The 14,457-nt window shown below is 38.8% G+C and overlaps 1 protein-coding gene across 1 annotated transcript; it reads right to left on the minus strand.

Annotated features, from left to right (window-relative positions):
• Positions 1–9,988: 9,988 nt before the first annotated feature.
• Positions 9,989–11,355, minus strand: LOC110923193 (probable carboxylesterase 2). The gene has a single exon (XM_022167358.2). The coding sequence runs from the start codon at positions 11,097–11,099 to the stop codon at positions 10,128–10,130; it is 972 nt and encodes a 323-aa protein (XP_022023050.1). The 5' UTR covers positions 11,100–11,355; the 3' UTR covers positions 9,989–10,127.
• Between the last annotated feature and the right edge of the window lie 3,102 nt (positions 11,356–14,457).

Here is a 14,457-nt window from a genome sequence, read left to right on the forward strand (position 1 = left end):
TGTAAACGAGAGCATTCGGGTCGAGTTATAATGCTTAGATGTGATGGAGACTTCCTTCTTACTTTTTGTCTTTGTATCGGGCTCCCATTAAAGTTTTGGAGGATTTGGAAGGTATTATCAGAAAATTTCTGTGGGGGGGCACGAATGGAAACAAGAAACTCTACTGGGTTGCTTGGGATAGAGTCGCTTCGCCTAAGAAGATGGGAGGGCTGGGTTTGCATAATCTCAAGGAGGTTAATTTGGCTCTTTTAACTAAGTGGGGTTGGAGGTTCAAAACGGAGAAAGATAACTTATGGGTCAAAGTGGTCGGAGCTATCCATTCAGGAGGGTCTGCTTGGGACTTCCTTCCGATCAGGAAATCGTTGGGGGGAGGGGTTTGGCGTAACATCGTATCCTTGCTCAATAAACCGATCGTGGATAACACCCCTATTCGTAACTTCTTTCGTGGTATTGTGGGTTCGGGTGAGAACATTCTCTTTTGGCTGGATCCGTGGTTGTTTGACATTCCGCTTAAAGATAAATATCCTGACTTGTTTCGGCTCGAAATGGTGAAGAATTGTAGTGTGAGTGACAGAATCAGCGGGGACGGTTTATGGCTGTGGAAACATGATGTGGATACGGATTCGGAGAAAAAAGATTGGGCTGATTTATCTTCAGCTCTGGGATCGGTTGCTTGTTCGTCTAGGCCGGATAGGTGGGCTTGGGTGGGGGCTGGTTCGGAGTCTTTTTCAGTTGCCGCCGTTAAAAAGCTCATCGATGGGTCTAAGGATTTTAGTAGCCGCTATGTGATGGAGTGGTGTTCTTGGGTTCCGATAAAATGTAATATATTTATGTGGCGGGCGGAGTTAGATCGAATCCCGACGGTGGAAGCTTTATCTAGGAGGGGGGTTTCGGTGGAGGATCATGGATGCAGTTTTTGTGATGATGGGTTGGATTCGGTCTCCCACATGTTCACGGCATGCCCTTTCGCTTTACAGCTCTGGGAGAAAATTTCCCTTTGGTGTCGTCTTAACAGATTTATTATCTTTTCTTTTAGAGATTTGGTAGAAGTGCACAACCATGGCTCGAGATTGGAGTCGGAGAAGAAGGCTATACAAGGGGTTATATTCACTGCATGTTGGTTATTGTGGAAAGTTAGAAACGACGTCCGGTTCTCGAACAAGAGAAGAAGTGTGGAAGATCTATTTTGTGAAGTTCGTTCGGTCAGTTTTGTTTGGTTTAAATATAGACGTAAGAAAGGATTGTTAGATTGGAACGATTGGTTTAGATTCGTAAATATGTAGCTTCTTGTTTTTGTTGTTCGGTTGCTGGCCCGGTCTTCGGGTTAGTGTGTTTAATGAAGTTCTCCTTTCACAAAAAAAAAAAAAAAAAAAAAAAGATGTGATGGAGACTAAAGGAAGTAGTCATGTGCATATGTGGGAGGCAATTAATGATCACCATCTTATAATATCATTCATATAAAAAGCGGTGGTAGAGGCTGCTGAAAGTTTTGAAGCGGGAGGTGCTCCGGATATTTGTCTCAATTCTAAATTTGCCCACATTCGATCCCGGTTGAAATCTTGGAGGGACGATTTCTTATCGAAAGAAAAAGAAAACGTGATCGTAGCTCTATCCGAAATGGAGGCTCTTGAAAATGATATGGAAAACAGGGATTTAACGGAGGAAGAAGAATGGGTGTTGGCGGAGAATAGAAAAATCGTGAAAGATGTGGACTTTAGGAAAAATGCGGACCTTAGGCAAAGATCGCGAATGAAGTGGGCTTTGGATGGGGATGAGAATTCCAAATTCTTCCATGCCTTGATTAATAATAGGAAGGCTGTTAACACGATTCACGGGCTCAACATAAACGGTGAATGGTGTTCCAAACCCAAGTTGATTAAGAAACAGGTCCTTTCGTTTTTTCGGGAGAAGTTTAAAGAGAGAATTTTGAATAGACCGAAGTTGGTGTGTCAGAACATTAAGAAGATTTCCGAGGAGAATAGGGACTTTTTAATTGAGCCGTTTAGCGAGCATGAAATCAAAGAGGCTGTTTTTGATTGTGGGGATGAGAGGGCTCCGGGCCCGGATGGGATGAATTTTCGTTTCATTAAGCATTATTGGAATATCTTTAAGGAAGATTTTGTAAAGATTTTCGACAGTTTCTACAGCTCGGGTGCTATTAACCTAGGATGTGGGGCTTCGTTCATCGCTCTAATTCCTAAGGTTAAAGATCCGGTCTCTCTTAATAATTATAGGCCCATTAACTTGGTGGGAGTGATAAGTAAGGTGATTTCGAAGGTTCTGGCTAATCGGTTGAGGTCGGTTCTTGACGAAGTTATTTCCGACACTCAGTCGGCTTTTCTTAAAGGAAGATACATATTGGATGGGCCGCTCATCATCAACGAATTAATTTCCTGGATTAAAAAAAAGAAGTCCAAGGCGTTTTTCCTTAAAATTGATTTCGAGAAAGCATACGACAATGTGAGTTGGGATTTTGTTGTGAGTATTCTTCAACAAATGGGTTTTCATAATAAGTGGTGCTCTTGGATTGAAGGAGTGCTCAAATCGGCGAATTCTTCGGTTTTGGTTAACGGGTCTCCTACTTTTACTTTTAGATGCGAGAAGGGTATGAGACAAGGTGATCCGCTTTCGCCATTCCTTTTCTTAGTTGTTATGGAGGCATTATCTTGTATGTTCAGTGCCTCTAAAGATTCCGAGGTGATAAAGGGGATCCGAATTCCGAATAACGGTCCTAATTTGTCACATCTTCTTTATGCGGACGACGCTATCGTTATGGGAGAATGGTCTAGAGCTGAATTAATTAATATTGTAAGAACCTTGCGTGTTTTTTATCTAAGCTCAGGTCTTAAAATCAATATTGATAAGTCCAATCTTTTTGGCATTGGTGTGGGACTGGAAGAAACGGGGGAGTTAGCTAATGTGGTGGGTTGTAAACCAGACTGTCTGCCTTTTAAATATCTTGGCCTTAAAGTTGGCGCGAATATGAATCGGATTGTTAACTGGCAACCGGTTTTAGAGATTTTCCGTGCTCGTTTATCTAAATGGAAATCGCAACTCCTCTCTATCGGGGGAAGGGTGGTTTTAATTAAGTCCGTGTTGGAAAGTCTTCCGACATATTATTTCTCTCTTTACAAAGCGCCAAAAAAGATCATCTCGGATCTGGAATCAATGATAAAACGTTTCTTGTGGGGAGGGTCTTCGGATGAGAGAAAGATGCACTGGGTTGCATGGGATTTGGTCACTCGTCACGTTAAAGAAGGAGGTTTGGGTTTAAACAAGCTCGATTTGGTGAACACGTCTCTCTTGATCAAATGGGGATGGAGATTCAAGTCGGAAGGTAATAATTTATGGAAAAAAATTATTGGGGCTCTGCACTTGAATAGGAAAGGGTGGGAATGTATTCCATATAAAAAATCGCTCCCGGGAGTCTGGAGTAACATTGCGAAAATCTTTATAAATACTAAGGTGGAAGGTCGACCCCTAAGGAATTACTTAAAAGGTTCAGTAGGAAATGGTGAGGACGTGGCTTTTTGGCTCGACTGCTGGCTGCTGAATGATCCCCTTAAAACTGTGTTTCCGGTTTTGTTCAGCGCTGACTCGGATAAGAGATGTTCCGTCGCTGACAGGATCGAAGTTGTTGATGCTGTAACTACGTATAAATGGAGCTGGAACTCGGATTTAACTTTGGATGAAGCGGTCAGCAGTTTCAATCAGCTGCTCCATGCGCTCTCTGGTCTGCAAATGACGTCTGGAAAGGACTCGTGGAAGTGGACCGCTGATTCTGATGGTTGCTTCTCTGTAAAGAATGTTAAGAGGTTGTTAAAGAAGGATATGGGAGTTAACGATCGGTTCGTAATGGATTGGAGTAGATGGGTTCCAGCCAAAGTTAATATTCATGCCTGGAGGCTGGGCATGAACAAAATCCCAACGGCTGAGGCTCTGATGCACAGGAATATTGAAGTCAGTGACCCGAGTTGTCCGATGTGTGGTTCAGATCCCGAGTCTACGGATCACCTGTTCATAGCTTGCTTAATCGCGTCTACGGTATGGACTGGGGTGAGTAAGTGGTGCAAGATCCCTCAAATATTTGCTTTCTCGTTTCAGGATCTCTTCAGTATTCACAGCAATCTCGAAGTGTCGGAAAAAAAAGGAGGCGGTTCAAGGCATTATTATGGTTTCTTGCTGGAGTTTGTGGCGGGCCAGGAATAATTTCAAGTTCTCGAATGAGCCGGTGAAGATAGAAGATATTATAAGTGAAATTAAGGCGTTAAGTTATTTGTGGTTTTCTAAAAGATCGAAACACAAAGATGTAGATTGGAAGGAGTGGTGCTCGTTTGTTCATATGTAATTATGTTTGTAGTTTTGTTTCGTTCGGCCCGGCTTGGGTCGGCGTTTTGTTGTTAATGAAATTTACCTTTCAAAAAAAAAAATATAAAAAGAACATGAAGCCGATTTTTTTATGAGAATTCTTGGATGGCACTTTCTAATTTTAAGAAAAGGGGACATCATGATTGCTATATATCACGCATAGGGAAGCAAAAAAGGAGCCAACTTCGAGATACTTTTGGTGGCTGGTTGGTACGCACACATGCAGGAGACAATTCAGGAGTATTATTGTAGTAGTAAAATTAATTCAATATCACATTTATTGTTGGGAGGTGGTCATCGAAAACAACAAAAGTAACAGAAACATACATATGAGGTTTACGAAATGCATGTGTGGCTTACGGTCGTATTTAAAAAAAAAAAACACGCATGTGTTTTGTTGGAGGTATAAAAGGATTTTTAAGAAAACCCTAAAGGACTTCTTGCTTATGATCGAATTTTGGCAGCAGGCACGGAGACTTTTGGCTCTCAAAAACTCATCTCCATAACGCATCATTCATCATCTTCTGCAATCAAATACCGAATCGATCATGTCTTCATCATTCTTTCAAGCCTTTGAAGATTGCACGCACATCATGAGCGGCTAGTCGTCCTGTGACCGTCTCCGGGACTAGGGTTTATGTTTGAACATTGGGTTTGCGTATGTTACGACTTTTTGGATTGGGATTCGATTAAACTTTCGGTTAGTCGTTCCTATTGTGTTTGTTTTGATTAAACATTATTAGATTATCGTATTCATTCGTGTTCATCAATTATTTGGTTTGTTCATCAACAACCGGGATTAAATTCTAGGATGTCATTGTTTTAAACCTTTAATCATTGAACCTGTTAATGTTTATGAAATCTAAAATTGGTAATTAACTGGATTACTATTCATTTGCATAAATCTTTCGGTTTCGATCGTGGATCATTGCAATCAAATATATTGTCCGTTAATTATTTATCAAAACAAGTTTACAAATCATGTCTATGTGATTTCCAATTGGTAGTAACTAAGTAAACCGATTTTCTGCATAATCTGAAAACCCGGAGATTGGTCCCTTTTCTTATAATTGTTTACACTCTAATTTACATTTGTTTTCGCAATCATTCTCACAACTGCAAAAAGCAATTAGTTTAGACGTAGATGGTAATTAAAACAACGAGCTTTCGTACTTTCCACTGATTCCCCGTGGATTCGACACCCTACTTGCCCTTTACTAGTAAAAGGTGAATAGGACACTTTACTTTATTTTTTTGACCGACCTTACGACATCGATCAAAATGGCGCCGTTGCCGGGGAATCGGTGCGCTTAGTTTAGTTTGTTGTTTTTCGTGAAAATTCAAAAAACCTAAAAATTAAAAAAATTAAAAAATCCAAAAATATTTCCTTTTGTTTGTTTCTCTTGTTTCGTTCCATATTACGCTTGGTTTCTTGTTTGTCTGTGTGCAGGTGATCCTCGTGTTGCATGCATACCAGGTTTTCAAAGAAATCATCACCGCTTTTGTTTGATTCAGAGATAGAAAAGACTGCTCGACAGAATCGCGTTCTTCTACGTTCAGCAGTGAAAGCTAAAGCTCAGTCGTCAACAGTTGCTCAAGACCTTGAACAAGCAGCTAACGAGATGGCTGACCAAGAGCCACAGAACCAAGCACAAAACGAACCAATCCCGCCCATTCCAGATCCACCAATCCCTCAAAACCAAAACCAGCCCAATAACCAAAACCAGAATCAACCACCACCACAACCATTTCCACAATTCAACCCAGGCCCACAAAACCAACCAGGAAATCTGAATCTCCGACATGGGGAAATTATTCGTCTCAACCAACCACAGCATCAACACGGGTATGATGAGGGTTTCCAACACAGAGAAGGCAGTGTTCATACTTGGGAATCTGGTTGGGAAGATGATGATTATCAGAATCAGTATGATGGGAGGTACGCGGACTACCGATATGATGAAGGTTATAATGTGAATCAAGGATACCCGATCCAACAACAAGTCAATCAAAGAAATCACATCCCGCGGCCGATTCCACAAAATCAAGTTCAACATGGAGTCCCGCAATTCAATGCGGGGAATCAAAGAGCTAATAATCGGGTTGGGGGCGATCAGATACAGTTTGTGGATGGTGTCCCACAAGTCGTTCAAGGGGTACCCATTCAAGGGGTTGAAGGTCACTGTCGACCAGTTGTAGCACCGAACTCGTCGGCTATAGTCACACCAGTTGGAAATAATAACAGACCTTTTGAGGTGAGGCCTCAATACTTAGGCCATTTGCCAGAGTTTTATGGAAAGAGGACCGAAGAACCATACTTGCACATTGCAAGTTTTGATTCAATTTGCCAAACAATTGGGGTTTCGGGGTTTACAAAGGATGAAGTGAAGTTGATGCTGTTTCAGTTTACTCTAAAAGACAAAGCACACCAGTGGTTTGCGACATTACCTCCAGGTAGCATTTACACTTGGCAAGAGATGCAGCAAGTGTTCTTGGAGGAGTATTACACAATGAACAGAACCAGTGAAGCTCGGGATGCAATCAGAGCATTCCAGCAACATTCAGGGGAAGCGTTCCATGAGGCGTTCACAAGGTTTAAGGAGTTGCTTAGGAAGTGCCCCCATCATGGCATTCAGACATGGGAGTTGATTAAAGCGTTCTACGATGGGCTACTTCCTGATGATGTAAGAGATCTCATCGCCATTAGTAATGGCACATTTCTCACTAACACAGAAGCTGCAGATTGGGCATATTTGGAGAGACAGGGTGCTACTTCTAAGAGACAGGCACAATCTGGCAGGAGAGCGAGATCAGCATCGGCGAGATCAGTTGATTATGAAGCTGAAGAACGGGTTTCCACCATGGCTCCGCACCACCATGGCCACCGCACCTGGTACAGATTTCTCTGCTTCTCTCTCTTTCCCCCACCGCAACCATCCACCCCCTTCTTCCTTCAACCCACAAGAACAGATCTGAATCCGAACAGATCTGTTTGTGTGTATGAAATTGGGCAATTGTGAGTTAGATGGCTCAATTGTCTGAACCTCAAGGCTCTTCTAAAGCTTTTCAACAAAGGGGTTTTCGTCTTCAAGCTCCACTGGTGAGTTTACATATTTTTGTGTTTAGATGAAACCCAGATGAAATTGTTGTGACATGAGTGATTTTTCTTGAATTTTTGTCAATTGGGTGTGATATAGGTTGTGGGTTTTGTTTCTTTACGGAATCTGTTGGTTTATGAGTGGTAATTAGAGATGTGTTTAGATAAAATTGATTGAATATTTGAAGAAATGTTTGCATTACTTACATCTGGTTAAAAGTTGATATATCAATACATTTTGAAAGTTGATTCATTTTGAAAGAGCACTTTTTGGAAGTAGAAGTCAAACTTACCATAATTCTCATTCTGAACATTGCCAGATATAACAATACATTTTGAAAGTTGATTCATTGTCTTGTAACCATTTCGGATGATAATGAAGTTTATTGCTGAATATTTGCAGCAGGTGATTATGAAGTTACCATATTTTTAGATGGTGATTATGAAGTTTATTGCTGAATGTTTGCAGCAGGTGATTATGAAGTTACCATATTCAGATGGAGTCGGTTTCTTGCTACTGCAGAGTTGACGCCGGTTTAAAAACGGTAGCTGGAGCTCGATGGTGGGTGGTCGAGGCTGATGGTGGTGGAGGTGGGTGGTGGCGGCTGATGGTGGTGGGGGGTGGGTAGTGGCTGATGGTGGGGGGTAATTGTGCGACATAACAAGAACGTTGGGGGGTAATATAGTCATTTCACATTAAAGTTAACAGATCTGTTAACAAATTTGAGGCCGGGGGGGTAAGGTTGCGACATAACAGCAAACAGTGGGGGGTAAAATTGCAATTATTTCCTTAGGGGGTAGACATGCCAATGACCCCTAACCTCAGGATGTAAAATTACAGTTTACTCTATATATAATAATAAGCAAATTTAAATATCATCTCATTTATATTTCATTGCTCATAATGATTATTTTTCTAATTAGAAAACTTTAAGTACATATTTAACTTACAATATATATGAACCTATAAAATATAAAACCAAAAATACACAAAATTAATACATTTATGTTATAATTATTATCAAACGGAGTCTACCCAAAATGCACAGATCAACAGGGACAAAAAGATTTAAAGGATTTTTGGAGACGGCACTGGTTCTAGGATATTTGTGAGTAGACGCCATCAGTGTAGTGTTTTGATGGTTTTATGGTAGTTGGGTGTAGAATTGATATGGCAACGCATGATTGGACTGAGTTAGAGTAATAACCTTTGGTGCCTCTTCCTCCCTTATACTCTTAGTTTTAATTAACGGCAATCCTCCATTTTTTTCCACTGTCGCCAAAAGTTTTAGGATTCGTTTTTGTTGTTAAATAGCAATTTTTCGGTTTAGTTCGGGTAAGGTTGTATAAAAAAGTATGCGCAAACTAATTTCATATAATTAACAAAAATACGTCAAATATCATTAAAAATACCACATAATGAAAACTAACCATCAAATTGGTGATTTAGTAGCCGAATACCATAGTTAACATCCTAAAGAGGGGTCGCCGGTCAGAATTCTGGTCAGATATTGGTTGATCGGCGATGTGATTGGCGACGATGTGATGATCGGTGCTGCTTCTATTCGACATTTTGTGTGTTTGCCACTTCTTTCTTTATTTCTTTTTCAATAAGGTTTAAACTTTTAAATCATGGGTTAGCGCTTATTATTTGCACATTAGGGTTAATAGTAAAGTCCTTAAAAGATTTGGGCCCAAGAGTTAACATTTGGACATCGAGAATCGGTCGAAATTAGATCCTATACATGCAAACAAAAAAAGAACAAATCATGGGGCTCGGCGCCATCTCAAATGTGTAGGCACGCCACTGGATACAAGTGTGTAGTGAGGAGGAGGATGGTTTCGACCAAGTTGTCTTAAATATCTTTCTTCATTAACGAGTTGGGAAAAAGTGTTGACTAAACAATAATGGGCTTTGACCAGTGTGGGCATGAATCCATTGGACCGAGCTCATAAACGCTGAACTTGATGAATAAGTAGCTATTGTAATTTTAACCTTGTGTTCTTGTGGCATCACGTCACCAAATTCCTTTTGCCAATGAAAACAACACTCATGACTCTCGAGTCACCTGTGTTAAACACTAAACCTGAGATTTTGCATTGATTTCCAAATTATTTTTATTTTTCATTTCTATTTACATATGCATATAATTAGAATTACTAAATGCTTTTACGTTTTGAAATTTCGTGTTTATTTTGCTAAGTTCTTCACAAGAAGATTAAACTCTTTACCATATTAAAAGTCTACACATATCCAGATATATAATTTTGTTTCTTGACATATTATCATCAATTATTATTGTTCTCCCTCCCCCTCCCCTCTCCAGGGTCCACTTAGTCGATGATGGCGACACGGTTTGATGAGGTGTTAGACGACAGGGTGTGTGGCAGCGATCACTTGAAAATACATTGCGAATGTTCTAAAGAAAATAACTTTAAAGTATCGAAACATATAAACACTTAGTACATGTTATCATAACCATAATATAAACTATGCGAGTTTGATAAATGAATGGACACATCTTAAACGAAAAAAGAATTAATAAAAAGACATTATCATCACAGAAAACATATTGATAGGTAATACATGGTACAAACAACGTTTGTCAAACGACGGCGCAGGAAAAAAACGTGAAGCAGACTTCAAAATTCAAACACAAGACTAGTTGATGAAGGTACAAATTCTATTGCACAAGGTACTAGTATTTTGAGAAAACTGATCAAACAGAAAGAATGCATGATCCTCATCTTTTGATTCCAACATCTCCACTTTTCCAGCCCATCCACTTTTCTCCATCAATTCTTTGTAATGCAAACCCCTGTCTCTTAAAGAATCTTTCTCCGCAACAGCTAAAAGGATCTTGGAGCACCCCAAACCCGAAAGATTCGGGTCCTTTTCCGGGTTAAACAACGGGTCATCTAGCCCCGTACCTGATGGATTAGCCAGATTCCAAAACTGATCCGTAAACGCTTTCAACTGCTTATGTTTCCCAAGTTCGGATCCAATAGGGTCATTTCCTCCGAAATACAGGTGGATCAAAATAATACCCTCTAGGTTTATTCCAGCAATCCGGTCTGACCCGAACCGGATTGCCAGATTGTGGGCGATATTCGCCCCGGCACTATCTCCCGCCAAAAACACCTTACTAAAATCAGCAAATTCATTTAACCATGTGTCAGGACCACATCCTGCACTATGAGAAGCGACCCAATGGGTCGCTTCCCAAGAGTCATTGTACCCTGCTGGGACTGGGTACTCCGGGCCCAGCCTGTAGTCAACCGAAACGCTTATCACATTTAACTCAGCCGTGAAACGGTTGAGTGTAGAGTGATAGGCAGCACTCGTGGTGGATTCGAATACGAAACCACCACCATGAAAATAAATCATAATCGGTAGTTTCCGATCTGATGTGGCGGATTTGGGAATGTAAAGCCTTGCGGACACATTGGTTTCGGGTGAGATGACGACGTCTTTTGATTCGACTCCGGTTGAAGAATCGATTCCGGCAGGCAACTTGTTATTTCCCAGCAATCTTTCACAGTGGCCATCTTTGTGTACTCTTATAAAACCAGTGATTTCGTGAAGATATTCATCGGATGTTGATATCTCTCCCGACCCGAACACAGAAGACATTTTCTGATGATTGTGGGAGATGATTATACATCCTGAGAGTATTTAAGGACAAGATTAGTGTCATTCTCCTAACTGAAAAGCATGATTTGTTTGGTTTAAAAAACTGATTATGAATAAAATTAATTTGAAGCACACCTTGTGGATAAATAGATTATCATATGGCTTTTTCTTTATAACATTGGCAAGACCGTAACACATTAATTAATATATTTAAGAGAAAACATATTATTAACTATATTTTAAACATTTTTTTACATGACAAAGTAGGTAGCAAGTTATGGAAATTTCGAATTAGACAAATGTTACCTAGTTTTGGGTAGACACCACCAGACTCGATCCGTCTGTTTGCTAGGTTTATGAAAAACTACTTTATTTATTCATATAATAGTTTTATGGATATATAAGTCCTTTTTTTATATAAAATTCTATCCCTAATTTGCCTTTAAAGTGTTATGGAGATGATCCAACATGTTCATAAAGGTTCTTTCTACTTCACATAACAATGTTACACTATAGATTACCATGCGCAAACGACAGTGGCGGATCTAACCCTGTTTTGTGGGTTCACATGAACCAACTCGGTTTGGAAAAAAATTAGTAAGAACTTTGTATGATTTGGAAAAATAGTGAGAATCTACCAAAACGAACCCACTGAAAGAAGTTCCTGGATCCGCCACTGCAAATGATAAGTGTTAAGTTATCCTGTACACAATGTAATTTCATATAATTGCATTGGAGATGGTTGAGCTTGGATGCAACTGCTTCAAGCTTTTCGATCCTAGAGTTTAAATTTGCCAGATAAAGAATCTGTATAATCAACAAAGCATTTGACCTATTTGAATATGCATTATTCATAACTAACATCACTCCAAGGTATTCATGTAATCATGTAGCTTATCTTGCGGTCATAAGTGACACGATAGGTGAATTTTTCAACTTAACTTAAGCTGAAAGAAGTATATTAAGGGAACATTTATATACTATTAGTTTAAAACATTGTTGTGCTTTAGTTGTTGTATAGTGTGCTTTATATGTTATTTCTATATTTGAAGCATTTATTTTCTTATTGAACAATATGGGCTATGGATGACTTCATCCCCACCTAAAAAAACTCTAATTATAAATTATAAATTATTTATATACTATTATTTTGCAACAAGTTTATGTATATATGAGTTGTACATGTGCTTTAGTGGTTATTTTTTTTTTTTTTTGTTCTAAATGAAGTTGTTCAAAATTTATATACTCTTAATTTGTAACATTGTTAGGCATTAAAACTTGTATTTTTAGCTTATAAAGTTGGACATTACTTTATGATAAAACCATGTACTATATAGTATTTATTTATATACTATTAATTGGTAACATTGTTAGGTAGGGATGAGCACGGTACCCGTTCGGTACCGGTACCGAAAAACAAGAAAAGTGGGTACCAGTACCGAATACACCGGTCGTAACATGGAGCTCATGTATAATGTTTAGGGGCTGTTTGGTAACCTTTGAATGGTTAAGTGCTGAATCAGTAAGAGTTCTGAACTATTAAATGCTTAAGTAGTATGAGGTCTGAACTATTAAGAGACAGTATAATGCTTAACCGTTCAGAGACAAATGTCTGACTAATTCAGATTAGAGGTCTTAACCATTGAGACTTAGTATAATAATTAATCATTCAGATGCAAATGTCTGAACATTCAGACATTTACTCACGAAACAAACAGTATGAATCATTAAGTGTTGAACCAGTAAGAGGTCTGTCTGAATCATTCAGACCCTCATTAAGAGGTAAACAAACAACCTCTTAATTATTAAGTAACCCATACCGGCTGAATTTGTAAGCCCCGGCCGCAACGCGGCAGGATCTTACATCTAGTTATTGTTTAAGAGTTAAGTAGGCATTATTACGCTTTAAACAATAGAGGCACATCCGGAAATTATCTTCTACAACCCATCTACCAAGAGTGACCGTCAGATTCTAAATATTCGATATCACTTAGAAAACACACATCCAAAATTATTATTGCAATAAAAGATGTGATAAGTGAAATGTCTAGATGACACCAAATGTGACGGTTTGTAGATTCAACTCTGGACACAGATGTAAGTGTTGGCACAATCGGATCAAAACAATCAAACAAACAAACGATTTTTTGCGAGAAACGCACTCACAACTCTTTTTTTATATAAATCAAACCGCACAAATTACTACACTATTAATAAGTATTTATGCTAAGACCATGAGTAATGTGCATCATAGGGGTGTGAAGTGGTTTGATAATGTCCCCAACACCATCCCGTAGGCTTTATAGGGACATGAAGATGGATGGACATTTCTAGTATAATGCCCAATAAGAAAAATAAAATTGGAAAGTAATGATGGAATGAAGGTATTAAGGGCCGGCGTTAACCTTTACACAATTTTTAAGGGACGTTATGATGTTGGTGTGACGGAAATTGCTCATTAGGAGGCATTAACCATTACGGATGACCTAAACTTTGATCACTAAACCACCTATCCTAATCAAATAATAACTCCTAACTAGATAAACACACCTAGTGCTGCAAACGAACCAAATGTTTGACGAACAGTTCGTGAACTGTTCGGCGGGAAGTTCGTTTGTGTATTAAACAAACGAACACAAACAAGAAATTTCGTTCGTTTAGTTAAATGAACAAACATGAACAGAGGGCGCGTTCGTTTATTTACGTTCGTGAACGTTCGGTAACATGTTCGTTTGTGTTCGATAGTTCATCAGTTTATTAGTTTTTATATTTTATTTAAATACTTCAAAATTCCGACAAATAAAATATTTAATAAGTGTGAATGTATTATATATTTTGTTCATGAACGTTTGTCTGTGTTCGTTTGTTAGTATTTGTGTTCATTATCGTTCATTTTCATTCGTTACCTAAAATTAACAAACAAACACAAACGAACATGAACAAGTTCATTTCCTTAACAAACAAACACGAACATAAAATCTTGTTCGGTAAGCATTCATGAACAGTTCGTGAACACATATATTTCTTAACAAACGAACACGAATAAGGACCTGCTCGTGTTTGTTCGATTCGTTTGCAGCCCTAAACACACCAACTAAAACTTATCTAGACTTAACCAATAAACATCACATTGAATAAACAATTAAATAATAACTTCAAACTAACTCCATCAAAAGATTAAACCCCATCAAAGGATTAGACCCAACAATCCCTCTTAAAGCGTAGTTTGCACGTTTTGTTAAATTGCATGTAAAGTTGTCTTATAGTTGTTTTAATAGAGACAATGACTATAAATCTCAAGTAGCCAAACAAATAATTATAACATAATCTATTTTCAATATATTTAGCTCTTATAGTA

Source organism: Helianthus annuus, chromosome 16 (genome assembly GCF_002127325.2).
Source record: "Helianthus annuus cultivar XRQ/B chromosome 16, HanXRQr2.0-SUNRISE, whole genome shotgun sequence".
Classification (NCBI taxonomy): Eukaryota; Viridiplantae; Streptophyta; class Magnoliopsida; order Asterales; family Asteraceae; genus Helianthus; species Helianthus annuus.

What these genes read in the sequence shown, in the direction of transcription:
- LOC110923193 (XM_022167358.2), bottom strand. Translation starts at nt 11,099, where the DNA reads ATGTCTTCTGTGTTCGGGTCGGGAGAGATATCAACATCCGATGAATAT.